We start from the raw sequence: 27,862 nt of genomic DNA, 5'->3' as shown, positions 1-27,862 counted from the left end.
CTTAACTTGGTGCCTTTTCTGGGCCAGGACCGGCAGCTCCTCTTCCTTGTATCTTCTCATTTCATTCTCACGTCAGATCTTTGAGGGAAATGATGACGTCCTTGATGGAGAAATGAGAAAATAAAGTCACACTGAAGTTAAGTAACTTGTCCATAGAGCTAATAAAAGCCAAAACCCAAATCCTGACAACCGGGAGATTTGTTCCTCGGTTTGACAAATACTTCTTTTGCATCTGTTATATGCCAGGCCCTGGGATTAAAGCAATAAGAAAAAGAAAGCCTCTGCCTTCGTAGAGGGCATATTCTAGTGCAGAAGTACAGATAAACACGCACATACTATAGACAGAGATATAGCTATAAGTGTGGACGTGGACATAGATAGACATATGGTTATTATGAGTACAGATATATAGTTATGGGTATGGATATAAATGTGATAGGTGTAGACAAACACACAAGCACGGACACAGACATGGAGAGACACAGGTAGTCATGAGTTAGCGCTGAGCGGAAGAGGATGATGAAAGGTATTTCAGATCAAGTAATGTGGAAGGCCTTTTAGGAGAAATACCAAAAAGAGACTTAAAGGAAGACCCCTGAGTGTGATGAACAAGGTGACTTTTAAGGATCACACTGGGTGCTGCACAAAGAGCAGACTATAGGGGGCAGCAGAGTGTCAGCAGAAACACCAGGGTCGAGGTTACCGCCAGTTCTTAGGAGGAAAACAGGTTCCACTGAGCGGGAGTGACAGCTGCACCCTCGTTCGTCACACTGTAAGTCACACTAGACTCCTCTAAGGAATTTAAAGGTAACTTTTTTTTTTTTTTTTTTTTTTTTTTTTTTTTTTTTTGCGGTATGCGGGCCTCTCACTGTTGTGGCCTCTCCCGTTGCGGAGCACAGGCTCCGGACGCGCAGGCCTAGCGGCCATGGCTCACGGGCTTAGTTGCTCCGCGGCATGTGGGATCTTCCCGGACCGGGGCACGAACCCGTGTCTCCTGCATCGGCAGGCGGATTCTCAACCACTGCGCCACCAGGGAAGCCCTAAAGGTAACTTTTTACAGAAGACTAATTTACCTAGACGTTTTGTGGGAGCCAACACACAATGTAACACATTACATACCAACACCAGGCTTTCCCGAGTTATTAAAACAGTAACAAAATGGTATAAAAACAACAAACCCTGTGTTACAATCCTGTTAAAAATTATAAGGGATTTAGGGTCATAAGTGAATTCCATTCATTATGCAATTAGGAAACTATGGCCACTGGAAGTGGAGGGCCCTTGGTCCTCGTCCAGCCTGATGGTTTTGCTTTGCAAACAGAGAGAGTTAACTTACGCAGGGTCACAGATCCACCCAGTTGGGAGTGACACCTACGACCGCTTACAGCCAGAAGTGCTTTCACTCATTACTTCACTTATATTTATGCACATCAAAGTGGAAGTTGAGACATCTTTTCATTAAAAGAGTGGCCACCATCAGATGTGTGGTTACCAGAGGTGGGGGAGGGGGGAGGGGAATAGGATAAAAGTGGTAAAAAGGTACAAACTCCCAGCTGTAAGATACGTAAGCACTAGGGATGTGACATGCAACACGATAAATATAATAAACACTTCTGTACGTTATAAATGAAAGTTGTCCGGAGAGCAAATCCTAGCAGCTCTCATCACAAGGAAAAACATTTTTCTATTTATTTAATTTTATATCTATAAGAGATGATGGATGGGGCTTCCCTGGTGGCGCAGTGGTTAAGAATCCGCCTGCCGATGCAGGGGACGCGGGTTCGAGCCCTGGTCCGGGAAGATCCCACAGGCCGCGGAGCAACTAAGCCCGCACGTCACAACTACTGAGCCTGCGCTCTGGAGCCCGCGAGCACAACTACTGAGCCCGCGTGCCACAACTACTGAAGCCTGCGCACCTAGAGCCCGTGCTCCGCAACAAGAGAAGCCACCGCAATGAGAAGCCCGCGCACCACAAAGAAGAGTAGCCCCCGCTCGCCACAACTAGAGAAAAGCCCACGCACAGCAATGAACACCCAACGCAGCCAAAACATAAGTAATAAATAAATTAATTTTAAAAAGAGAGATAATGGACGTTCACTAAACTTCTTGTGATAATCATTTCATGATGTATTAAGTCAAATCATTATGCTGTATACTTTAAACACACACAGCGCTGTGTGTCAATTATATCTCAATAAAAATGGAAGGGGAAAAAAAAAAGGAATGACCACTGTTTTTATACATGCATCTCCACATTCCCCAACCGTAAGCCTAACGCTCACTTTTAATGAAGCTCTCCTCGGGTAGAAATAGACCAGAACTGCTAGTCAGACCATTCCGGGGTAAGGGGAAAACGCCTTCTTGAAAGTTCTGACTAGAGAAAACGTTGAAAAATCTTTTATGGCTTCAAAAAGTACTCATTGGTTAATGGCCTTGCTTTTTTTTTTTTTTTTTTTTTTAAAACTTCAGAATAGAAAATGTGGGGGGTGTGTATGGTTTTTTTTTTTTTCAGTTAAAACTCGGAAAATAATCTTTCCTACCTCAAAGATGAGCACAAAATGCATTATGTTTGTAAGAGCTTACAGACCGGGTTCAGCCAGAAGTGAAATATGAGCACTCCCTCAAATGCCTTATTATTCTAGAGAAACGGGACACACCCTCAATTATGGCAAAATAAGTACAGCCACTAATGTCATGCATGTTAATAAAAATTTTGGAGACTTCACAGGAAAGTTTATAGTGTGTTTTTTAAACCATGGTATTTTGGTGATTGGTCCGTAATTACCAGCTCTGGGACCATGCTGAATCCATTAGCCACACCCGACATAAGCACTGCTTTTTGCATCTAGAGTAATACAAGGAGGGGAGTTGGGGTATGGGGAGGTTTTAAGAGCAAGTAAACAAGGACACATAAAAGCCCCAGAATATTTCTTAATGCCAGATCTCAAATCATAAACATCAGAGTGAGGAAAATATATGCATACATATACATGTACAAAACATATATGTAGGTATGTGTCTATAATATTTATGGCATCAGATATGCTGACCAAATCTACTGCATTATAAAGAGTACTAGAAAAAGAACTGGGCAACATGTCTATTTTTGCATCTGCTACTAGCAAATTCTCCAACCCTCGGCAGGGCAGGTCTCTCTCCGGGCCTCATTTTCCAGAACTATTAAAGAAAGAGATGGAGTTCTCCAATCACTAAGGTCTTCTTTTGAAAACGTTTCTGACCCCAGGGCTGTGTTTAGAATTCTTGAAGCCAGAAATTAGCCACTTTTCAATACTTGCTACTTTGACCTAGAAATGTTCCACGGTTTGTCCTTTGTTCTCCCATTAGAGCAGACATTTAAATAAAAATGAAAGGAAAGAAAAAAGAAAGGAACCACAATTGTTTTTCCAAGCACAGTTTGTGTGTAACAAGGGGAGTGATTATCTCGGAAAAAAGAACAGCTCCTCCCTCAGTGTTTAAAATTAGCACTTCTCCTCCCTCTAGTGGAAATGCGATGTACTTACTCTAAACGAAATCGATTTGTTTTCATCAAACAAAACAGAAAAAGAGCTAGCATGACTGAGTCCTAATATGGGGTCGAACCAAACACGATTTGCTACAGTGCTGTCCCACACAAATGTCTTAAATATTTTACTTGTTTAAAAAAATCCAAGATTAACAATGAAAGCCTGCAAAGTAGATTTAGACCCACCCAGGGTCTGCCAATGAAATACAAGGGTCCAATGTAGATATTTTGTATTTAATTTATGCTCCCAAGAATGTTAAAATCAGTTCACTTAATGAAAATTACTGAGTCAAAGCAGTCACTGAACAGGACAAGTGAAGCAAGCCCTAAGGCAGGAGAGCTAAAGACAGGGCTTTGGGGCAAGAAATGTCCATCTCAACCCAGTTTACATGTAGGTACTTGTTTTATGTATCTTCTGATTCCATCTCTCTGAAACCTTTCTCAACTCCCCAGGCAAAGTACATTGCACCCTGACTTGTCCTAAACACCTCCTCCAGCCACAGAAAGTGCGCCGACAATGGTGTGCGTGCGTGTCCACCTCCCCATCGGAACAGTGAGCTGCTTACATGGAGCTTCTCACCCTCCTTGTGTTTCTCTTCCAGACAGTTGGAGAAGAATCGAGTGACACAGCTGGAGAGGCTGTGACTTCAAAGGCACTCACATTCAGTCGTCTCAAAATCACTGTGCTGAAAAGTTATTTTTTCTTCAAGATAAAATCAGCACTGTGCTGGCTCCATTCAGCCTGCTAGCCAATCCGACCAGAGCCCTGGTTGGTCCTCTTTCCTGAGTAAGAGCTGTAATAAGGTCTACACACCCTAAAGAGTGAACAAGGTAAAGGACTATCACTAAGGAGGTCGGCTGGATGTCTACAGCAGTAATTCAGAAGATGACAGCTTTGCTCAATGAGATCTAAATCTACACACCAGTCACGTGTAGCTAATCGTCCACATCATCCATGAGCCACTGCCAAGCATCCTACCTGGAAGGTGCAAATAAAACAAACACAGCAACCTAAACGCCCATCAACAGATGCATGGATAAAGAAGATGTGGTCTCTATAGACAATGGAATATTACTCAGCCATGAAAAAGAATGAAATAATGTCATCTGCGGCAACACAGTTGCTCCTAGGGTCGGGCATTACTAAGGAAAGTAAGTCAGAGAAAGACGAATACCATGTGATATCACTTATATGTGGAATCTTTAAAAAATGATGCAATGAACTTATTTACAAAACAGAAATAGACTCAAAGACATTGAAGACAAATTTATGGTTACTGAAGGGGAAGGGGGGAGGGATAAATCCGGAGTTTGGGATTAACAGATACACACTACTATATATAAAATAGAAAACCAACAAGGACCTACTGTATAGCACAGGGAACTCTACTCAATATCTGTAATCACCTAGAGCGGAAAAGAATCTGAAAAAGAATATATATATATATATATATATATATATATATATATATATATATATACACACACACACATATACATATATATGACTGAATCACTTTGCTGTACACCTGAAACATTGTAAATCAACTAAACTTTAATTTTAAAAATTCCACAAAAACAAATAAATAAAAATTCACCTTAGAGGAAATGGACATTATGCATGAGGAACTTTAAACAAAGCCATCACTAAAATCTCAGAATAGTAAGTAAAGACACTGCATCCAATAAAGAGGAAAAGATATTATTTGAAAAAGAATATCTAGATAAGAAGAGAAAGAAAGGAGGAAAGAAAAAATGGGAGAGAGCAGAAGCTCTTAGAACTTAGAAACTTGAGAGCAGACATGAAAGTCTTCGTAAAAGAGTTGAAAAACAAGTTGAAAACACAAAGTTGAAAAAATATTATAAAATGTAGTAAAGGTGTAAAAAGGAAATATGTGAGAGAAAAGACAAGAAAATTAGGAAACCCGTCCAATATGTCCAACATCTGAATAGCAGACAATACAGAAAGAGAGAGAAGAAAAAAAGTGAGGAGTGGAATTCATCAAAAAAACAAACCAAGGGCTTCCCTGGTGGCGCAGTGGTTGGGAGTCCGCCTGCCGATGCAGGAGACACGGGTTCGTGCCCTGGTCCGGGAAGATCCCACGTGCCGCGGAGCGGCTGGGCCCGTGAGCCGTGGCCGCTGGGCCTGTGCGTCCGGAGCCTGTGCTCCGCGGCGGGAGAGGCCACAGCGGTGAGAGGCCCGCATACCGAAAAAAAAACAAAACAAAACAAAACAAAAAAACAAGCCAAGAAAATTTCCAAGAATTCAAGGACTTGAGTTACCAGACTGAAAGGACCCATCAAGGGCCCAGTGAAAATGGATGAAAACAGACCCACATCCAAGTGCGCTGTGGTGAAATTCAGAACCCCGTGGGCAGATGGAAGATTCTGTTTGCTTCCTAAGGGGAAAAAACTGAAGTGTGAGATGGTGAGGTGTGTGTCCCCCAGTTTCCTGTCTCCAGGCTTTAACACGGAGCCACAGCTCAGTGAGGGGAACATGGACAGCATCCATCTCCGTTTTGAGGTCCTCTGCACCACCCTGCAACGAGGTCAGGTTACACCAGACTGGGTAGAATGATTAAGCAAAGGAAGTCTTAACATCTACTTTCTTGACTGTTCTCAGTTCCCGGACATCTGAATACGCCCTCAGAGTATGTGGCCCCAGGCGGCGGGAGGTGGAGTGGGTCCAGTGCCCGTGAAACTAGAGCTGCAGGGGGACTGTGGGTGGGCCTGCATGGAAGACAGACACTCAAGAGATCCCAGCACCAAGGAGACCCAAGCCGAGGCGGAGCTCGACAGAAACAGCCACAAGAAACAAATTTCAATTGCCTACGTGGGCGGGGCAATCCACGTCCACTTAGAGAGAGGATAATGTGACCATAGACCCATTCTCCCCTCAGCCCCGATGTTGCCTAAATGACACTTTTGGCCCCAGGCAGATGCCATTCTGGGGAGAGGCCAGCGTGGCCTTTGAAGCCGGAGAAATCTGAGATCCTGATCTTCTCTCTAAAAAAGCATGCATTACCTAAAGGGCCTGTTAAAAGATCGAATGATATTAAGGTTTAAACCTGATAGGACTAAATATTTTTGTGTCTACTGACCAGTTAGGCTGCTCGTGAGAAAGACCAGAGTATTTATAGGCAATATAAAGGGACAGTGTTTCTTCCTAGTTGTAGATCGCAGCTGTAGGCTGAATGAATTTCCTGAAATTCCTATGCTTTTAAAGTGAGAGAAAAAGAAAAAAAAAAAACCTTCCTGGGGGGAAAAAAAAAGGCCAACATCGATTTTTCCTCTCCCTGTTCATACTAAGAAAATAAGTATATGAACAAAGCTGCATTTACAGAAGCCTGAAGATTAAATGAGTCTGCTAGTGGATATATGTGCCCATGTGAGGCATAGTTTAGTGCCTGACCGCTGCGTTCTAAATTCAAAGAAAAAGAACAGTTTACCCTTCCCCCTCCCCATATCCTCAAGTCCATGCTCTAGTAAGTCTGTGTTTTATTCCCGTCCTACCCCTAGGTTCTTCATGACATTTTTTTTTTTTTTTTAGATTCCATATATATGTGTTAGCATACGGTATTTGTTTTTCTCCTTCTGACTTACTTCACTCTGTATGACAGACTCCAGGTCCATCCAGGGTGGATAGCTAGTGGGAAGCAGCCGCATAGCACAGGGAGATCAGCTTGGTGCTTTGTGACCGTCTAGCGGGGTGGGATAGGGAGGGTGAGAGGGAGACGCAAGAGAGAGGGGATATGGGGACATATGTATATGTATAGTTGATTCACTTTGTGATACAGCAGAAACTAACACACCACTGTAAAGCAATTATACTCCAATAAAGACGTTAAAAAAAAAAAAAAAGGAAAAGAACAGGTTGAATGTGAAACAAACCAAAGGCATAAAAGACCCCGTCCGTCTCCCAGCATACCTGAAGCCATATACTTTTGCTCTACATGGAGTTTCCATTCTGAATCAGCCAAACTTGTGCTGGTTAAAAGGGTTTTAGCTATATCCTCAGTTGTTGCTGAAATTTAAATCACTGGCTGTCACTGAGAGAAAAGTTGTTTGTTTTTTTCTTTTCTTTTTTTTTGCGGTGTGCAGGCCTCTCTGCTGTGGCCTCTCCTGTCGTGGAGCACAGGCTCCGGACGCGCAGGCTCAGCGGCCACGGCTCACGGGCCCAGCCGCTCCGCGGCACGTGGGATCTTCCCGGACCGGGGCACGAACCCGCGTCCCCCGCATCGGCAGGCGGACTCTCAACCACTGCGCCACCAGGGAAGCGCGAGAAAAGTATTTTTGATAACTTACACCTTCTCAGGTGCATTCTGGTTGCATTTCATTAAAAGGATTTACCCAAATGTATTTAATCAGTACATGTTATACCTAAGCACACATTATGCATACACGCACATCTCGGAGATATTGCAGACTCAAAAAAGAGTATCACAATAAAGCCAGTCACATAAATTGTTTGGTTTCCCAGTGCATATAAAAGTATGTTTACACTATACTGTAGTTTGTTAAGTGTGCAGTAGAAGTCTGTCTGAAAGAGCAATATACAGACCTTAATTTTAAAGAGCTTTATTGCTAAAAATGCTAACCCTCATCTGAGCCTTCAGCGAGTCTAATTTTTTGCTGGTGGAGGGTCCTACCTCCATGTTGGTGGTGCTGACTGATCAGGGTGGTGTTTGCTGAAGGCTGGGGTGGCTGCAGAAATGTCTTAAAATGAGACAAGAATGAAGTTTGCTGCATGGATTGACTCTTCCTTTCATGAACCATTTCTCTGTAGCATGCAATTCTGTTCAATAGCATTATACCCACAATAGAACTTCTTTCAAGATTGGAGTCAATGCTCTCCAACGCTGCCACTGCTTTCTCAGCTAAGTTCATGGAATATTCTAAATCCTTTGCTGTAGTTTCGACAGTCTTCACAGCGTCTTCACCAGTAGAATCCATCTCGAAAAACCACTTTCTTTGCCCACCAATAGAAGTAGCTCTTCATCCATTCAAGTTTTACAATGAGATGGCAGCAATTCTGTCCCATCCTCAGGCCCCACTTCTAATTCTAGTCCTCATGCTGTTTCCACCACATCCTAAGATGCTTCCTCCCCTGAAGTTCTAAACCCCTCACAGACATCCATGCGGGTTGGAATCAACTTCTTCCAAACTCCTGCGAATGTGGATATTTTGGCTTTTCTTCCCGTTACTCACGAATGTCCTTAATGGCATCGAGAATGGTGAGTTCTTTCCAGAAGGTTTTCAGTTTACTTTGCCCAGATCCATCAGAGAAATCACTGTCTATGGCAGCTATAGCCTTATGAAATGTATTCCTTAAATAATAAGACTTGTGCTCGCTTTGGCAGCACATATACTAAAATTGGAACGGCACAGAGAAGATTAGCATGGCCCCTGCGCAAGGATGACACGCAAATTCGTGAAGCGTTCCATATTTTTGATGTGGCATGTATATACAATGGAATATTCCTCAGCCATAAAAAGAAACGAAACTGAGTTATTTGTAGTGAGGTGGATGGACCTAGAGTCTGTCATACAGAGTGAAGTAAGTCAGAAGGAGAAAAACAAATACCGTATGCTAACACATATATATGGAATCTAAAACTAAAAATGGTCATGAAGAACCTAGGGGCAAGACGGGAATAAAGACACAGACCTACTAGAGAGTGGACTTGAGGATACGGGGAGGGGGAAGGGTAAGCTGGGACAAAGTGAGAGAGCAGCATGGACATATATACAGTACTGAATGTAAAACAGATAGCTAATGGGAAGCAGCCGCATAGCACAGGGAGATCAGCTCGGGCGCTTTGTGACCACCTAGAGGGGTACGATAGGGAGGGTGGGATGGAGGGAGACGCAAGAGGGAAGAGAAATGGGAACATGTGTATATGTATAACTGATTCACTTTGTTATAAAGCAGAAACTAACACACCATTGTAAAGCAATTATACTCTAATAAAGATGTTAAAAAATAAATAATAAGACTTGAAAGTCTCCTTTGATCCATGGGCTGCAGAACGGATGTTGTGCTAGCATGCATGACAACAACATTTATCTCATTGTACAGCTCCATCAGAGCTCTTTGGATAACCAGACTTACTGTTAATGAGCAGAAATTTTATTTTATTTTTATTTTTGGGGCCAAGCCACGTGGCTTGTGGGATCATAGTTCCCCGACCAGGGACTGAACCTGGGCCCACAGCAGTGAAAGCACTGAGTCTTAACCACTGGACTGCCAGGGAATTCCCAGCAGTAATATTTTGAAAGATTTTTTTTTTTTCCTGAGTAGTAGATCTCAACAGTAGGCTTAAAATATTCGGTAAACAGATGATCTGTTATCTAGGCTTTGTTGTTCCATTTACAGAGCACAGGCAGAGTAGATTCAGCATAATTCTTAAGGGTCCTGGGATTTTCAGCATGGTAAATGAATATTGGCTTCAACTTCAAGTCACCAACTGCATTAGCCCCTAAAAAGAGTCAGCCTGTCCTTTGGAGTTTTGAAGCCAGGCATTGACTTCTCCTCTCCAGCTATGAAAGTCCTAGATGGCATCTTCTTTCAATATAAGGCTGTTTCATCTACATTGAAGATCTGTTGTTTCATACAGCCACTGTCATTAATTATCTTAGTTAGATCTTCTGGATAACTTGCTGCAGCTTCTACATCAGCACTTGCTGCTTCACTTTGCACTTTGCTGTTATGGAGACATGGCTTCTTTCCTTAAACCTCATGAACCAACCTCTGCTAACTTTAAAAATGTTCTTCTGCAGCTTCCTCGTCTCTTTCAGCCTTCATAGAATTGAAGAGCGTTAGGGCCTTGCCCTGGATTAGGCTTTGGTTCAACGGAATGTTGTGGCTGGTTTGATCTTCCATCCAGACCCCTCACACCGTCTCTGTATCGGCAAGACAGCTGTTTTGCTTTCTTCTCCTTCATGTGTTCACTGGAGTAGCACTTTTAATTTCCTTCAAGAACTTTTCTTTTGTTGCATTCACAACTTGGCTGTTTGGTACAAGAGGCCTAGTTTTTGACCTATCTTGGCCTTTTGACATGGCTTCCTCACTAAGCTTAATCCTTTCTAAATTTTGACTTAAAGCGAGAGACGTGCAACTCTTCCTTGCACTTGAACACTTAGAGGCCATTGCAAGGTTATTAATTGGCCTAATTTCAATAATTTTGTGTCTCAGGCAATAGGGAGGCCCAAGGAAAGGGAGGGAGATGAGGGAAAGGCCAGTGGTCAGAGTAATCACATCAGACACAACATTTACTGATTAAGTTCACTGTCTTACGTGGGTGTGTGGTTTGTGGCATCCCAAAACAACGACAGTAATAACCTCCAAGATCACCAAAACAAATAGAATAATAATGAAAAAGTCTGACGTACTGTGAGAATTACCAAAACGTGACATAGAGACCCAAAGTGAGCAAATTCTGTGGGAAAAATGGTGCCGATGGATTTGCTCAACGCAGGGTTGCCTCCAACTTTCAGTTTGTAAATAACTGTACTGTGAAGCTCAGTAAGGCAAAGGGCGACAAAACAAGGTGTATCTGTCGGCACATTATGAAGTACCTTATGCAGATACGATAAAGCATTTCTACGTGCATCACTGATCATTTCCTCGGTATATATTCCCAAAAGACACCGGGGTCTGAACATTTTTAAGATGCTTCACAACTGCTTCTAGAAAAGAGAGACATTTCACAGAGAGAAGAGTCAGCCAAAAGGGGGATTCTACTGTAGAAAACGGAACAAACAAAATGAGCAAAAAACCCAGACACCCGCCACTGAAAGGGGAAGCAAATGCAGAAGGTGGAAATCGAGCTTTGTGCAGAAGCTGTGTCCCCAGGTGGACACGCCCTCTAGGATGGAACTCCAGACACTTCCATACCCATATTCCTTCTCGACTTTTCCTAGTGAAGGCCGTCCCCATTGTCCACCTGCAGAGTGTCACCCTCATCACTCGGTCCCCAAATGCCTCACCACCATCGCTGAATGCCAATCAGGTGAAAAGGAGAGAGGGACACCCTCCCCCTGACATTCCTGATGTCCCTTCTGCTTACAGGAAGAACCTGTAAGTGGTCACTTGGTCACTCCAACTCTAAGGGAGCCTTGGAAATGTACTCATAATTCTTGGCAGCCACGTGTTGGGCTCAAAGTTCCACTGCTGTGGAAAAGATGAACAATAAATATTTGGGACACTAAAGGTCTATTACAGGAACAGAAACAAACCTCGTCATGAAACAAAGCCAAGCAAATGATGCCTTGTCCTCGGTTTCTGGGTAGGAGGCGCTGTCTGCTCTCATACTCAGTAATCTTATACCTATTACAGTGTATAGAGAGCGCAAGTGGATAAAGAATTATTTCTTACTGGGTTCGGGAAGAAAATCCCTTTAATACCAGCAATGAGGAAGGAATTGCGCTTTCTTGAAACGACGACAAAACAAAAATGCCCTCCTCTTCCTCTGAAAGCACTTTGACCACAAATTCACACCTTTTCACTTCTTTAACCCCAAATCTCCTCCTGTACAGAAGCCTCTTTGGGGGAACCCCTTCAGAAAAACCAACACACACTGTGACAACAGCATAGGTTAGAAAATCACAGCAAGTTTATTCATCAGCAAGAGACATAAAGAAAGCATTAAATGTTTGTGTTTCTAGGCTGCCAGCATAAACTTTTCAAAATGTTTAAAGTGAATAACACCAATAGCGTAATTAGCTATCACATCTTAAAGAAACCAAACGCAATTTATCAGCTTTAAAAAATATTTTCAACTGAAATTACATCTTTACATATGTACATATATTACGTATAAACTACCTATAGTTGTTTTCAAAAATAATACGGTAGAGTTAACATAAACTTTATTATAATTTAAGAGTCCATGTGATGAACCTGTGAATGCCATAAATGTAATTATTTTGGGGAAATGTCTTCTTGAGACATGCCCCTAAAATAATTCACAGATTCAATCTATCTTAGAACTGGAAGGAATTTTAAGTAATCACCTGGTTCAGTCAACTCCTTAAGACAAATGAAGAACCGCTATCACTTTTTAGATCAAACTACATGATGCTAAGTGACTCATCCAAGGCCCCATAACTATTGTTTCCTCTTTTCTCAGCTCTTTTTTTCCTAGCCAAACAGATCTCAACGCTGATTTCATGTGTAATCTTAAGACATTCAAGGGCAAGATAATTCACTGAGAAATCCCATTCCAGGATACACTGTGCTTACTCAGTAAGATAAATTAAACCTGTCTGATGAAAATACACAACAAGCACTGCGTTCAGCTTCTTGGCTTCAATTCTGATTAGTAAAGCACAGCCCCTACACTGAGGACAAACAAGACATAAACAGCAGTATAAGTACATTGCTGGATTCGCTAAGTTTAATGCATCTACTTCAGGGCAAAACACTCATTCTAACCAAAGCCATGTTTTCAGAGGGAAGTAAATAAGCAGAATAGAATCCAAGGACTGTTGGTGTATTTGTATTCAGAGCATCTTGGGTTGGCCTCTCAGGGGATGTAAGCCTCAGACACAAGTCAGATGCCTTCTTGGTCAGTGTCCCCCCTCCCACAAGATGGGCCTGTGGGAGGGTCTTCCGACAGCCGGGACACACAGACGTGTTCTTCGGGAGTGGTTGGCTCTAAGAATCGGGGCTGAGCTCACAAAGACGGAGTGTGGCTGGACTGGGAGGAAACCAGCTCCGAGCACATCCTCAGGATCTCACCCGGGAGCCGGCAGTGCAGGCGTAGGAGAGGCTGGAGGAGCTCCTTTCTGTTGATCCGGATGGTCTTCTTGGTTGCTTCTGTCCACCTCATGCTTTCAAGGGGAGACAAACCTTGGAAGGATTTGGTAGGGGTGTAGTTGAAAATCTGTTCCAAGAAAACGTTTATTATACTTGGCAGAAAGCAATCACCGTCTCTCACCGGATGTGCCCAGAGGAGTCTCCGTCCCGATGCGTCTCTCACCGGATGTGCCCAGTCTCAGTCCCGATGGGTCCATCGGGCAGAAGTGAGAACAGGGGTTTAGGTAAAATCGAAATGTCCCACCCTCTGCCACACGACAAGCTCATGCAACTGCAATCTGGGAAAACTGCATAACCAGTCGTGGGCTTAGACGTGTCAAACAACATCAAATCTGGTAAAATGTGTCTCCTGGCCCAGAGGAACTACAATTAATTGCAGTTATTTTGGATCTCGCTTAACACCATCTGGACGACCTTTTCTCTTGAAGGGCTGGCATCAACCATGTGGCAGCCAGGGTTCTCCATCCGCTGGTAGGACACTTCTACCCTGGAGACAGGCAGAAGGAAAAGAGTCGGCCCATTTGTTAACACGGCTCTTTACACAAATGTTATTTTCCTACCATAACACAGACAGCGTGAAGCCAGGTCCCCATCTGGTTTATCGCACTTCCGCCCCCCCAGGCAACTCGCTTGGCATACAGGAGACATTTGATACATTTAGTTTAATAAATGAGAAATTAATAATAATGTTTAATAGCTTGCATTTACTCAAAACCTTTTATCTGTCAAGCAGTAGCATCTTGCATGGTCTTCTCATTTCATATTCAGAGTAACTGCAGGAGGAGAATCAATGTCATCCAGCCCCATTTTGCAGAGAAAGGAGCAAAGGCTCAAAGAGATGAACTGAGTTGCCCAATGGCAAATTTCTCAAGAGTCTGTGCCCTGAAGGATTTCACACAACCCAGAGGTCCTTGGCATATACATTGTTTTCACTTAGGAGTCTTCCACAATTGCACTAGAATTCTACCTCTCCTTCCCTGGTGTGTACAGAATAGCTGGGGCTGATTTGAAACAGGAGGGAATTGGGCAGGGCACAGCCTTTGAAAGAATGACATCGCCCGAAGACATGACATAAACTGATTAGAACCCAGTGGGCCCGAGATGGCAGACAGGTCAACTTCCACTAGACCTTGGTATACGCTCACTGTGACAAACCAGCAGGCTAAATGACACACCCATAGGCGCCATGACAGTTCCAAAGTCTACCATAAGGATCAAAAAGTGGGTGGTGGCCCAGCTCCTGGAAATCCCCGCCCCCTCCTGAAATAGGTGGAATACTCCTCCCACTCATTAGCCTATGAAATTACCCACCCCTATAAAAACTGACAACCCCATATCCTGGTACCTTTCTCGCCTTCTGAGATGGCCCACAGTTTGACTGTGGAGTGTGTTTCTCTCTAAATAAATCCACTTCTTACCTATCACTTTGTCTGTTACTGAATTCTTTCTGTGCTGAGACATCAAGAACCTGAGCTTCATTAAGTCCTGAAGCCAGGTTTTGGCCAGGTTCGAGTCCCGGCCTCTTGGGTTCAAATCCCAATCTGAGGTGCACGGTTTCAGATTATATGACCAAAGCTCTAGAGCTTTGCGGTTAAAACAAGCACCCGGACTCAGCCACATAAAAGAACGAAATAATGCCATTTGCAGCGACATGGATGGACCTAGAGATTATTACACTGAGTGAGCTAAGTCAGAGAGAGAAAGACAAATACCACATGATATCGCTTCTATGTGGAACCTAAAAAAAAATGGTACAAATGAACCCATTTACAAAACAGAAATAGACTCACAGATGTAGAAAAGAAACTTATAGTTACCAGTGGGTAAGGGGTGGGAGGGATAAACTGGGAGATTGGGAGTGACATATACACACTACTATATATAAAACAGATAATTAATAAGAGCCTATTGTAAAGCACAGGGAACTCTACTCAATGCTCTGTAATGACCTATATGGGAAGAGAATCTAAAAAAGATATATGTATATGTATAACTGATTCGGTTTGCTGTACAGCAGAAACTAGCACAACATCGTTAATCAACTCTACTCCAGTAAAAATTTTTTTTTAAAGTGCTCAGAGTAGATGGTGAGAAACGGAATATTTCCTGCCATTATCAGTAAACTAAGGATGTCCCAGTCATCAGCGATGGCAGCCACCTCCTACAGTGAGCCGGTGAGCCCTGAGGGAACTGGGGAAGGAAACAAAGAATACCCGCCATCTAGCAGCCACCGGACTGCAGCCACCGAGGAAACTCAGGATGTGAAAACCCAGGACGCTGGCCCCAGGTAGCTGAGCTGCACATCAAAGGAATGATCTCAGTGACCCCAGACTCTTGCATCTTCCCATACACAGAAAAACGCTAAATTCCTTAACTTGACTTATCTGGTTTTCTTTAATTAACAATAATCTTTTGACGTTCAGACTATCTGTCCTTTGTTGCGAAACTCTTATATGTCCTAGCTCTCCTGTCACCTCCTCGGAGCAGCAGTTCTCTCAGGGTTACTTGAGATGCTGCCTCCCGCGCTTGATGTCCTAAAACTTCCCGCCAAATAAAACATACCTCTCAACTTTTAGGCTGTGAATATTTTTTTAGTCGGCAATGGTCTGGGGCCATAGCTCTGCCTCACCGCCTACCAGCTAGGAGAACACGCCACATTTCTTTCCCACCTGTGCCTCGGCTTCCTCATCTGTGAAGCGAGGACGGAAACAATGCCTTCCTTGCAAGTCTGTCGTGAAGTTTAACTGAGCTGATACCAACCAGTCAATTCTCTGACATGGTTTCTCTGCACACAGCTGAGTGGTTGATTATTCAGGTTATAACAGCATTAAGTTAGGGTAACAGTGCTATCATTGTTTATTTACATAAACAATTCTGTTCTGGCTTTTCACACCAGTCCTACCGAGGTGATTTAGTCAGCCAGGCAGAAGTAAGGTGGTGCCGACACTCCAGCCATTGCGTTCACAGCTTCCTCATGAAAATGAAAGCACTGCCTTAAAGTCAGAAAGGTCTCGAGTTTAACCCCAGTCCTGCCACTTAGGAGATACGGGAGTTGTAGACAAATCCCTTAATCCTGAGCCTCAGCTTTATAAACTGTGAAGTACAGCTAGCATTGTCCTTGCAAGGGTTACAGAGCCATCAGAAGTAAAATGCCTGAGCCACAGTGAGCCCCTAACAGGTAAAAGTCACCGTGAGGCGGTCAGACAGAGCTCGTGCCCATTCTGTTACGATGACCCAGAAAGGTGTACTGTCTCACTCAGGTTCACGCTGGTGCCGGTACAGCCAGGACTAGAAAGACTAGGAAGGAGGTCTGATCCCCAGTCAGATAGCCTGTGGCTACAAAACCACCACGCACTGGTCCCATGGAACAATCCCATTGAAAGGAGTGAATGGAACTTGGAGGACACTGCCTCTCAGGTTTGGAAAATGGGAACCGTGTCACGTCCTCCACTTTACCAGAGTCAGTGCTGTTTCTGGATCGTCGCCACAGCCAGGGACCCCTGCCCCTCACATGGCATCGGGACACCTACTTCTGACGAAATATGCTGCTGGCCTCCAGTTCAGCCTCCTCCTTGGTCCTCTCCATGCCCCGGCCCTCGATCCTCTGCATCCTCTCCTCGGGACTCACGGTAAGCAGCAGGACCAGGTCGGGTTTGAGCAGGTCCCTGGGCCACTGGTATATAGGGTGATGGGCAGGAGGCAGGTGCTGGAGGCCCCCGCTTACCTCAGTGGCTATGGCGTAGGTGGCCGTGCTGTGCCAGTACCTGAGAAGGAAAGCGGTAGTGAGTTCCCCGTCCTCAGAGGAAATCAAGGGAGCACCTGAAAACCAGCTGCTCAGGACGTTGAAACCAGGGATGGCTCTGCTGAACTTGTCCTAGTACAGTACACATTAAAGAGGTAAAACTAAATCGTATTTTTAAAGTATTTATAAAATGTAAAAATAAGTTAAAATCAACAACCACGATAAGAATCCAGTGCACACCACCCAGAGCTCCATTTACTCAGTTAAAACTGCATGTATTGTGAGATTACTCTGCTGCCTTGGCCTTGCAGGATGCTTTCTTTTGTGATGGCAGGTTGGCACGGGATGGTAGATTTGCTCGGTAGTCCACTGGTATTTAATGCTGTATCTTGGCCAAACAAAAATCTGCAGGCCCATTCAGTTCCTACAATGTTTTAAAACTGAACTTGCTGACAAGACACGGAAACAACCTAAATGTCCAACAGAGGAGTGGATAAAGAAGATGTAGTACATATATACAATGGAATACTACTCAGCCATAAAAAAGAATGAAATAATGCCATTTGCAGCAACATGGATGCAACTAGAGATGATCATACTAAGTGAAGTAACTCAGAAAGAGAAAGACAAATACCATACAATATCACTTATACGTGGAATCTAAAATATGACACAAATGAACCTACCTATGAAACAGAAACAGACACAGAGAACTGACTAGTGGTTGCCAAGGGGGCGGAGTTGGGGAGGGATGGAGTGGGAGTTTGGGATTAGCAGATGCAAACTATTATATATAGGGTAGATAAACAACAAGATCCTACTGTATAGCACAGGGAACTATATTCAATATCCTGTGATAAACCATAATGGAAAAGAATATAAAAAAAGAATGTAAATATATATTTGCATAACTGCATCACTTTGCTGTACAGCAAAAATTAACACAACCTTGTCAACTGACTTCAATTTGAAAAATAAATAAATAAAAAACTTTAAAAATTGGACTTGCTGATGAAATCTACATTCTAGGAACCCTGGATAGGAGGCCTTTGTCTTTCCCAGCTCTCTAGTCATCTAATTGCTCGACTGTATGGATCAGGAAGAGAAATAAACCCAGATAAAATCTCTGAAACTCTGTGAATGTCCTCCCTCAGTGACGGCAGTCACTCTTGACCGGCCGATCTTAAAAAATGCTTTGAGGAGAGGAAAAGAAAATCACAACCATCAAAGAAAATCAAATCAGTCCACTCTTTCATAAAGCCCAATGGCTTTCTACCACCTGCCAGAAAACACTCAGCCTCCATCTAAGACACAAACATCTTCCCAGTGTGGACGCAGGCGCGCTCTTTCATGGGGGTCTGTCTTCACGCTTTTCCTCGAGCTGGAGTGAGGGTCTCAGGCAGCGAAGTGCCTCCTCTTCCTTCTGTACGCCATGCAGAGGAAGTCCCCAGCAGAATTCACTGTTTCCTCCTCTGGGCTCTCAATGCCCTTTACACTCAGCTCTACTGAAGGACTTATTCTAAATTAGAGCCAGTTGTGTACAAGTTTCTCTCTTTCATCTCCTCCATTAGATAATTCATTTTTTAGTCATCTCTGTATTCCAAAATCTGAAACCAGCATCTGGCACACAATAGGTATGCAACTAGTAATGTTTTTTGGACGTAGGAATAAATGAGTTAGTTATTTTATTGATTGGCCTCGTTTATTATACTCTTGCCCTGTTCATGTCATATTCCAATTTTAAGTGACGAGATGCAAAACTCCAAATCCTGTACCAAAGGACTACCACCTACAAAAACATTTATGAAACAATTATAAACATCCCAATGTCGAGAGGCACCCACGGCCCCATCCTTGTCTGTATTTTCAATTTACTGCCTGTACTGTTTTAAAATCTTAAATTCTTAATCACTTTAGATTGGAACTACTTTTCACAGTGAAAAGGACATACTGGTCCTTTATCTACAAAATAAATGCAGAGCGTTATCCAAGTTGTGTATTGTTTTACTCTCTGCCACCTACTTGCTTTGTGTACATTGGTAAGTCTCAAATTCCTCTTCTGGAAAATGAAAATCATGAAAGCTTTGTTTTCCTCCCATAGTTTTTACAACAGTAGTCCAGTGCTCTTTAAAAATGTATCACACTTGAATCGGGAGATTGCGATTGACATATATACACTAATATGTATAAAATGGATAACTCATAAGAACCTGCTGTATAAAAAAATAAAATAAAATTCAAAAAAGAAATGTATCACACTGTCATTATAAAGCAATATTTAATTCTTATTGGACACTAAAGCCGCATCATTTCAAATTATAATACAATACAGAGAATACTGAAAAGAACAAAGGTAAAAAATTAATTTGGGGGCGGATCAATTCTAATATCATTCATTCTTCAAAGCCCTTTTCTACCTCCAAAAGCATGGCCAGTGTAGCTGCTAGCGCCTTGAATTCTGCCTGAGGCCATTCCTATGTATCACTAACCAGACCTTTTTTTTTTTTTTTTTTTTTTTTTTTGTGGTACGCGGGCCTCTCACTGCTGTGGCCTCTCCCGCTGCGTTGCGGACGCACAGGCTCAGCGGCCGCGGCTCACGGGCCCAGCCGCTCCGCGGCACGTGGGATCTTCCCGGACCGGGGCACGAACCCGTGTCCCCTGAATCGGCAGGCGGACTCTCAACCACTGCACCACCAGGGAAGCCCTTACCAAACTTTCAATCACTTACAAACTTGTATTTTCACCTTCTCCACCAGATACATCTTGTCTCCCAAGCTGAATAAACCCAAGCAGGTCCAGGTTTTCTTCTTGGCAACAAAACTACAATTTGCACTGCACTTTGCACATGCTCGGTGTTCACTGAATTAAATACTTAGCTATGAATACAGAGGCTGATATCATCTAAATGTAAAAAGCCTTCTTCATTGTAGAAAAACCATCAGCAAGAATAGATTTTTAAAGGTAATGAGGGTGATTAAGTTGCCAACCTTAACCGCAGTCACCATCAAAAAAATTACTCCGTCTCCCTTCTTTTTTCAGCTAGATGATGGTGCTGTCTAAAATGGATTTCCTTAACATCTTTAAACATGAACAAAACCCATCCAGACAACAAATAACTGCTCTTTTCTTCTCATCTGACAAGGTGATCTAGCATTATCTCTTTAAAGAAACAAAATTGCAGACAATTTACAGACATAAAGAAAAAAAATCGGGGAAGAATGGGAGCCCTGTTTTGCAAAGCCAGAGTTCTCTCACCGGCAACACTGCTGCTCACTTTAAATAATCATACCCTCTGGCCATCAATTTCAGACTCATTATTTAGTATTCTCCATTCCTGCCATCAGGGAAACCACATTAGTTCAAATCAAATGCAATTTGTTGACACATTATACATCACTTATATAATAATGCTTCATATTTTTATAGCAGTTTGCTGTTTTCAAGGCACGTCCACCTGCATCAACTCCCTGGATATTCACAAGTCTTTTCATTTTTATTCTGTATGGGAGCAGAGTTGATTAATAACGTTGTGTTAGTTTCAGGTGTACAGCATGGTGATTCAGTTATACGTATACATGTATCTATTCTTTTTCAAATTCTGGTCAGCAGGGAAGGGATAAAGGATATCATCACTGCACAGATTAGGAAACAGAATGCAGAGAATAAGTGTCTACCTACGTGCAGAAGCCAGTACCGCTCCAGAATTTTTGGACATCTTAGTAAGTAATGTGCCTTATGAAGTCACACTTTATTAGGAAAAGCCTAGTCTATCTCCTTGAAATAAAGACAGACTAACAACAACAACAAAATGTATCAATATGATAAATCCAAGGACTTTAACAATAGGGGGGTTGAAAACACCCCACAGGTGAAGAAGTCCCACAAACGAAAGCAATGTCTTACCCTTGTCGAGGATTCCTTGTAACTTTTGCCAACTTAGAAATCGCTGTCTTGCTGTCCCCAAGGTCAAGAGCTCCCACTGGCATATTAGAGCTTAGATGACAGCAGAGGCCCTCTAAACTAATTTTTACGGTTTTCATCTTCCCCAACCCCACACACCGTTTCTTAGGTGCAGTCACCTTTCCCCAGGCTTCCCACGCCTCAGACCACTCTGTTTCTTCATCCCATAAATATCAAGCCCCTCGCTTTGGGGAAGGCAGATTTGAGATGTGTTCTGCCGTCTCCTTGCTCGGCGGCCTTAGGAATGAACCCTTTCTCTGCTGCAAACTAGAGTCTCAGTGTTTGGCTTGGGGAACGTCGAACCTGGTTTGGTAACGCACATGGGCACCAGAGTTGTGTAAAAGGATGGTCACGGCAACAGGGACAATTCTCACAGGTGGCGTGAAGGAAGGCAGATGCAGATAGCAGTCAACGTCTATCTGCCTGTAGAGACAGTTCAAGAACAAGCAGAGCGCTTCCCTGGTGGCGCAGTGGTCGAGAGTCCGCCTGCCGACGCAGGGGACGCGGGTTCGTGCCCCGGTCCGGGAGGATCCCACGTGCCGCGGAGCAGCTGGGCCCGTGAGCCGTGGCCGCTGAGCCTGCGCGTCCGGAGTCTGTGCTCCGCAGCGGGAGAGGCCACGACAGTGAGAGGCCCACATACCGCCAAAAAAAAAAGAAAAAGAACAAGCAGAACTAATCTATGGTGATGGAGTCAGGGTCGTGGTTTCCACCGGTGGAAGGATGGGTCGTGACTGGGAGAGAAGGAATTTACAGGGTGGCGTAAGGTTCTAAGTCACCATCTGGGTGCAGGCTGTACTTGAACGTGTTCGCTTTTGAAAATTCCTCGAGATTTCCATTTATAATCAGTGCTCTTCCCTGAACACTTGTCAGACTTCAATGCAACTGCGCATCTTTCCAGAAATAAGTAAAATTGCAGCAAGAGCAAGGTGTACACTGGAGTAATGTGAAGGACGAATTCAGCTGCAGCTGAAGCCCTTTACTACCCGCCATCAGCTGCATTTCTCTCTCTTTCCCAGGGGACAGCCCTCTCCTAAATTTGGCGTTCAACATCTTTCCATCCCTTTTGTGGCATTAATGTTTTGTATTACTTTGCAGGCGTTCTACTGAACATCTTTCCGCAAGTTGATTTCCTTCATTTGAAATTATAGTTTTGTAACTTAGGTACACCGATGCATCCTACGAGTGCATGTGGCTGTTCGGTGCTCCGTTTTATAAATATATGCCAGTATTAATTTACCCTTTCTTCTGCTGATGCCTTTGGTTTTTCAAGTTTTTCAATATTATGAACAAAGCAGAAACAAACTCTGTATTTCTCCAGGACGTGGAAGCAATCTTCTCAAATTGCTCCCCAGGTCACCCTACAGGTGCCCACTCCCCCTAGCACCGTGTGAGTTTCGGTCAACAACATCATCTCCAACTCTGGCTATCAGACTTTTCTAATGAGTTCTCCCCAACCTGATGAGAGTAAAACTGGCTCTCGTCGTCGTTTGGATTTCCATTCCTAGTAGGACTTGCCTGCCATTCCCTTTGTCCATTTTTGTAGCACTTTTAAGCTATTTCTTATATATGGAATTTCAAAATATAACTCAGCTTCTGTCACTCCATTATCTGAAACCTCCCAAAGGCCCCCCCCACCGCACTCAGAATAAAATCCACACTCTTTATCACCGCCACAGACCCTGCTGCCCTGTCTCTGCCTTTTTATCCATCCAGAAAGCAGCCCCTTGTTCACATGTTTTCCTCACGATGGCCTGTTTCTAGCCCTGGGATGTGTTCGTATCTTCCCGTCTCTACACTTCGCCCTTGCTGACCCCTCTTCCACAGAGCTTTTACTCCAGGATTTTCAGGTGGGTCTCTTCGGTTATTCAGAGCTCAGACCACTGGTACCCCGCCTCACGCAGGCCTTCCTAAGTCACATCTAGTGGGGGTTAGCCATCCTCCACCACACGACCTCGACCTCTCCTCTTTATGGTATTTATCACTCTCTGATATTACCTTCTGTATCTATATGCTTGATTATTACCCTTCTCCTTCAACAGAATGTTTGCTCCATGAAAGCAGGGCACTGCCTAGCTCCTTTACCACCGAATCCTCTAAACTGAGAATAGTCTTTGGCGCGTGGTAGACGCCCAATATATGTTTGTTGAATAAGCCAATAAGCAGGTGAACCACTGAAAGCTTGATCTGTGAAGCAGAGACTTTTGTTAATATCCCCCATATGCTATTTCTAGCTCTGTCATTTTGGCAAGTTACTTAACTTTTCTAAGACCTGTGTTTCTCATCAGTAATTCTAGAACCCATGTAGAAGTTGTTCCAGATGTTAGTATAGTATGTATAATGTCTTTAGCAAAATGCCAGCCAATGGTGTAAGTGATTAATAAATCATAGACATTACTCCCGTTATTATCATAATACACATTGTCTTAAACACTATCGTGTACTTGCATGTATATGTACACACACACACACACACACACACACACACACACACACACACACACACTACTCATATGTTAGGAAGAAAATGCCGAATTCAACGCATCTTTATACCCACCTGTCTACAATCACAGGCGATTTGGTGGATTCTTTAGCTATCTCAGAAGCCACGATATAATTGCCCAAAGAGTAAAAAGCTCTTCTAATGATAGTTGGTTCATCATCAAAGATTTTCCTCCACTGGCTGATGCACGAGGGCGGTGACTTCAAGAGAACAGCCTTGAGTGAATCTGAAACTGACCGGGTCACAGTGGTTTTACCTGCAGGTCGGATACAAAATGCAGCACATCTTAACCACGGCCACGGTGTCACTCCCAAAAGTTAACATTAATGTCAGAGCAAAGACATTCTTTCCACCTGTAACCAGAAGGGGTTGATTAAATAATACAATTCTTTCCAAAAAGCTGCCAACCCTTGGGAATTCAGGATTCCTGTTTGGGGTGAGAATGCTTGAAAGAAAAAAAACACATGGTCATCTCGTTTACAAACGAATGATAACCTCTGCTATCAGCTTCCAGGAACTCACTCCACCCGTCACGCCTCACCTGACACAGAAAGGAGACTCACAGGGAACCCCACGCGACCCTCCGGTTCTCCCAGATCCACCCTGTCCTTGGGTATATTCCCTGTGACCCTTGGAGCCACCCTTTTCCTGCTGTCGAGTGTTGGACTAAGTGTGGGCACGTCCGCTGTATTCTGACGCCTACTTGGCAGCTCCAAAGGCTTCTGCTCTCCACTCCCTGGTTCTTCCACACTTCGTTTCCGCAGGGGCCTCTGAACTGCTTGCAGTTCCCGGACAATCCAGGCCGGTTCGGGTCTCCAGCTTCACCCTGCTGTTTCTTCTGTCTGGAGGCTCTCTCCCGCCTTCCTCGCCCCACCAACTCCTGTCCTTCTGAAAGCCCCGTCCAGGATCCATCCTTCCAAGGTCTCCCGGACCGTGGCCGCCCCTCACCTCTCACACCGAGGCTGTACCCAGTGCCCTCCCACGGCCACCGGAGCACCTGAGGCTCCCCCCACCTTACGGGGATGGATAACAGAAGTTATCCATCTTTGTGTCCCAGGCCAGCCTTGCTCCGTGCCTGGCACACGACAGAGGCTCACAGGAGGCTTATGAATTGAACCCTGTATAAAGTTTTGTGTGTCAAGAATTGTCTATTCCTACAACTCACCGCCTGTGACCAGAAGGTAATATTCTCTTACCTGTGGCATCTAGGCCTTCAATGACAATAACGGGGAACTTTCCCTTCTGGACCTGCTCTGGGCACTGGTCAACCAGGTCCAGCACAGCCCGGGCTTCGGGAATGAAGGATGTACACTGTAAAACAATGTCCATGCATCAGCAGCAAAGCAACGGGGCCTTGGCAGAAGCTATATCTAATTGCTGAGAAGAAGACTACACAATGCTAATGAGGCATAAGCTACGCTTGGCACCGTGTTTGAACCCGAGAAAGGGCTGGATTGCTTTATTTTGTCCTGCGTAGCTGAGGCTCAAAAAGGCTGTAGCTGTCAGGATCACCCAGCCTGCGACTCATTGACCAGCTTCCCCCAGAGGAGGAAGGACAGAAAAGATGTATAATCGCAGAGCAGTGTCACGTGGCCGAGAGTGGAACCGCGGGCCCTGTGTGTCACAGATGTGGGAAATCAGCCACACTGCAGGCTCCAAAGAAAGCAATCAGCATCCTGTCCTTTCCTAAGCTCTTGCGGGCTCAGAAGAGAGCCAAGCACTGCAATCGCCAAGCGGGTAGGGTCTCCGGGGGATTCCAGGTTTTGCACGGTGCAAGACCTCATGTGTACTCACAGCACCTCTACAGAGAGGCCCAGACATGTATTGTCTTCTCACCTGCTTACTCTGAGCAAGGCAATAGTCTAAGTGCTTTCACAGTATTAACCTGGCCACCGTTGAAGATAACCCTGTGAGTGTGTTACTGTTATCAACGCCATCTACGGAGCAGGGAAACCGAGGCAAAGAAGAATGTTTAATACACTCACTGAAAGTAACACAGGTAATAAACGCCAGAGTTTGGATTCAAACCCAGGTCCTGCAATCTTAACCACTCGGAAAACGATCCCAAGGCTCATACAAGGTATCTAAGACCCATAGTCCAGCCTAGGGACCTGCCCAGGCTGCGCTCAGGCAGAATCTTGGCTGTCCCGCACCGAGCACCTCTTGTGTGTCAGATGTTTCCCTGTCCTAACACCGCACGGCCGGTATTTTACAGATGAAAAGGCACAAAGCAACACGGAGTAGCCGGGTGTCTGGGTGGCAGCCAGTAAGCAAGCAGCAACGGCTTCACCTAAGTTTCTTCAACCCCCAAGCTCATGCCCTTTCTCCACTCCCCGACCTCCCAGAACAGGGTCATCTCTTCCAAGACGGCATTGCTTTCCCCGTTCCCAGCGCGCCCCCCCCCCGCCCCCTCCTAGGGCACCGCCAGCTCGGGAGCCGCACCGCTCCTGTTGGGATATCAGTTTCCCCCATGGGGTCGGGGGTTCCTGGCGAGCAAGAATCTGGAAAGAGCCACGGTGTCTAAACAGAGGCTGGCACCCCAGCGACCTTCGCCGCCAGATTTGCGTTCTGGAGTAAAGCAACTCCCTGGCAAAGGGAGGTCTGGACAGGCCAGCCCCACGGAGCGCGCACGGTGTCCGCTTCCCTGGCCTGGGGGATCCACCCTGAGCGCTGGGGAGGGATCCAACTCTTACCGCCTCCAGAACGGCGCGGGCGGCCTCCCGGCGGGGGAAGACCCCGGAGCTAGGCAGGTCCGGCACCACCGGGTGCAGCGCGGGCTCCGGCACGGGCACGACGCGCTCGCGGCCCAGCTGCCGCCACCCCTGGCCGTCCCGCCGTTCCCACGGGAGCTGCCACAGCCGGCAGAGCGGGTCGCCGGAGAACTCGGCCAGGAGCGGGCGCGGGGCCTCCGGGCAGGCGTCCAGCAGCGCCAGCAGCGCGCTCCGGGTGTCCGGGCTGTCGCGGGGGTCGTGGAGAAGGAAGCCGTGCTGCAGGCCCCCCGGCCCGCCGCCCGGGCGGTAGCACAGCAGGCGGCGCAGCTGGCACCGCCGGAAGGCGCCGCGCCGCAGCTGGTGCAGCAAGCGCTGGTGCAGCCGGGCCGCGCGCACCTGGGCCGCGCAGCCCGCGCCCCCGGCCACCGGCACGCTCAGAGAGTAGCTGCGGCCCGGGGGGCCCAGGAGCGCGGCCACGCCGGGGTCGGGGCGCGCGCCCGAGGCCTCGTCGCCCACTGCGAAGTGAGCCAGGGTGCAGCCGGGCAGCTCCAGCGCGAAGCAGCGCGGCGGCGCCATGGCCCGACCGCAGGCCCCGCGCCGCAGCCCCGAGAAGCGCGCGAGCAGCAGTGGGGCGCGCGGGCGGCGGCCGAAGACCATGGGCGCCTCCCGGTCCCGCCCCGCGCGTCGAAAACGAAACCCGGGACTCGGCGGGCGGCGCCGCGGGGAAAAGCGAAAGCGAAGCGGCAGCGGCGGCGGCGGGAAGCGGGCGGGGCCCTGGATGGGGCGCCTTCCCCGGCCTCCGCTTCCGTCCCCGCCTCGCCGCGAGGTCGTGCCGGGAGCAAGCAGCCGCCGGGAGGGGATGCCCGCAGGGGCCGGGCCGCAGGCTGCTGCAGATGGGGACCCGCGCTGCGATCGATGCCAGGTCCCGTTTGAATAATTCCTCGGAGCCTGTGTATGTGTGTGTCTCCCCTGCGCCACCCCGCTCACCGGCTCTTGCTCGCTCTCGGGTACTGCCGACGCCTCACCTGCGCTCGCCTCGCGGGCCCAGCAGACGTGGCCGCTCGCGACCCCAGCCCTGCGTCCCGAGCGCCCTCCCCGCCCACGCCCGGACTCCAGGCCTGGGAGCCGCTGAAGCGTTTTCACCCCGCTTTGCACACGCTTTCCCCTCTTTTGGAATTAACCCCTCCTTTTGCTGACTCTCAAACTGAGAAGTGTCCCCAGACCGGCACCTCTACGTTGCCTTACGCCAAATTAAAGTCGTGCACGCAGGTCCAATGAGACAGCAGCTTGATGGCCTGGAAGCGCCTTATTAGCCAGCAGCCGGCGTCAGATGTGTTGCTGCCTTTGTGTAGTAAAGCAGCATTGACAAGATTATTTGGATGTTTTGTTTTGTTTTTACTCATTGACTGATAGCTTTGAAAATTATTGTCCAGCAGACCCAAAAGTTAGAATTGAAACAAAGATGGAAAACATTAGATGAACTGAAAACATATAGTTATGATTTAATCAATTATTAATTATGTGCATTTAGCGTGGGATTAAGTTTAATTCTGAAAGAAAAACCCTTTTTGATAGACATGAACTATTACAGATATGTGGTTGAAGT

The 27,862-nt window shown here is 45.7% G+C and overlaps 1 protein-coding gene and 1 non-coding gene across 4 annotated transcripts; one reads left to right on the top strand and one right to left on the bottom strand.

Annotated features, from left to right (window-relative positions):
• Positions 1 to 27,216, bottom strand: CMPK2 (cytidine/uridine monophosphate kinase 2). 3 transcript variants are annotated; one of them, XM_067008223.1, is made up of 5 exons: positions 26,239 to 27,216; positions 24,742 to 24,856; positions 23,600 to 23,801; positions 16,874 to 17,107; positions 1 to 100 (listed from the first exon to the last, which is right to left on the bottom strand). In XM_067008223.1, the coding sequence occupies exons 1-5, from the start codon at positions 26,911 to 26,913 to the stop codon at positions 73 to 75; spliced, it is 1,254 nt and encodes a 417-aa protein (XP_066864324.1). In that variant the 5' UTR covers positions 26,914 to 27,216; the 3' UTR covers positions 1 to 72. The 3 variants fall into 3 exon arrangements, 2 of the variants coding, with proteins under 2 accessions (XP_066864324.1, XP_058935129.1); XM_059079146.2 differs by lacking the exon at positions 1 to 100 and adding an exon at positions 12,119 to 13,830 and having other exon boundaries at positions 26,239 to 27,213; XR_010835656.1 differs by lacking the exon at positions 1 to 100 and adding an exon at positions 13,846 to 15,801 and having other exon boundaries at positions 15,849 to 17,107.
• Positions 8,868 to 8,974, top strand: LOC131766035 (U6 spliceosomal RNA). Its single transcript, XR_009338338.1, has one exon. It is a non-coding gene; the product is annotated as a U6 spliceosomal RNA (small nuclear RNA).
• Positions 27,217 to 27,862: the final 646 nt, after the last annotated feature.

Source organism: Kogia breviceps, chromosome 11, assembly GCF_026419965.1.
Source record: "Kogia breviceps isolate mKogBre1 chromosome 11, mKogBre1 haplotype 1, whole genome shotgun sequence".
Taxonomy (NCBI): Eukaryota; Metazoa; Chordata; class Mammalia; order Artiodactyla; family Physeteridae; genus Kogia; species Kogia breviceps.
This window is presented reverse-complemented; position numbering and strand designations above follow the sequence as displayed.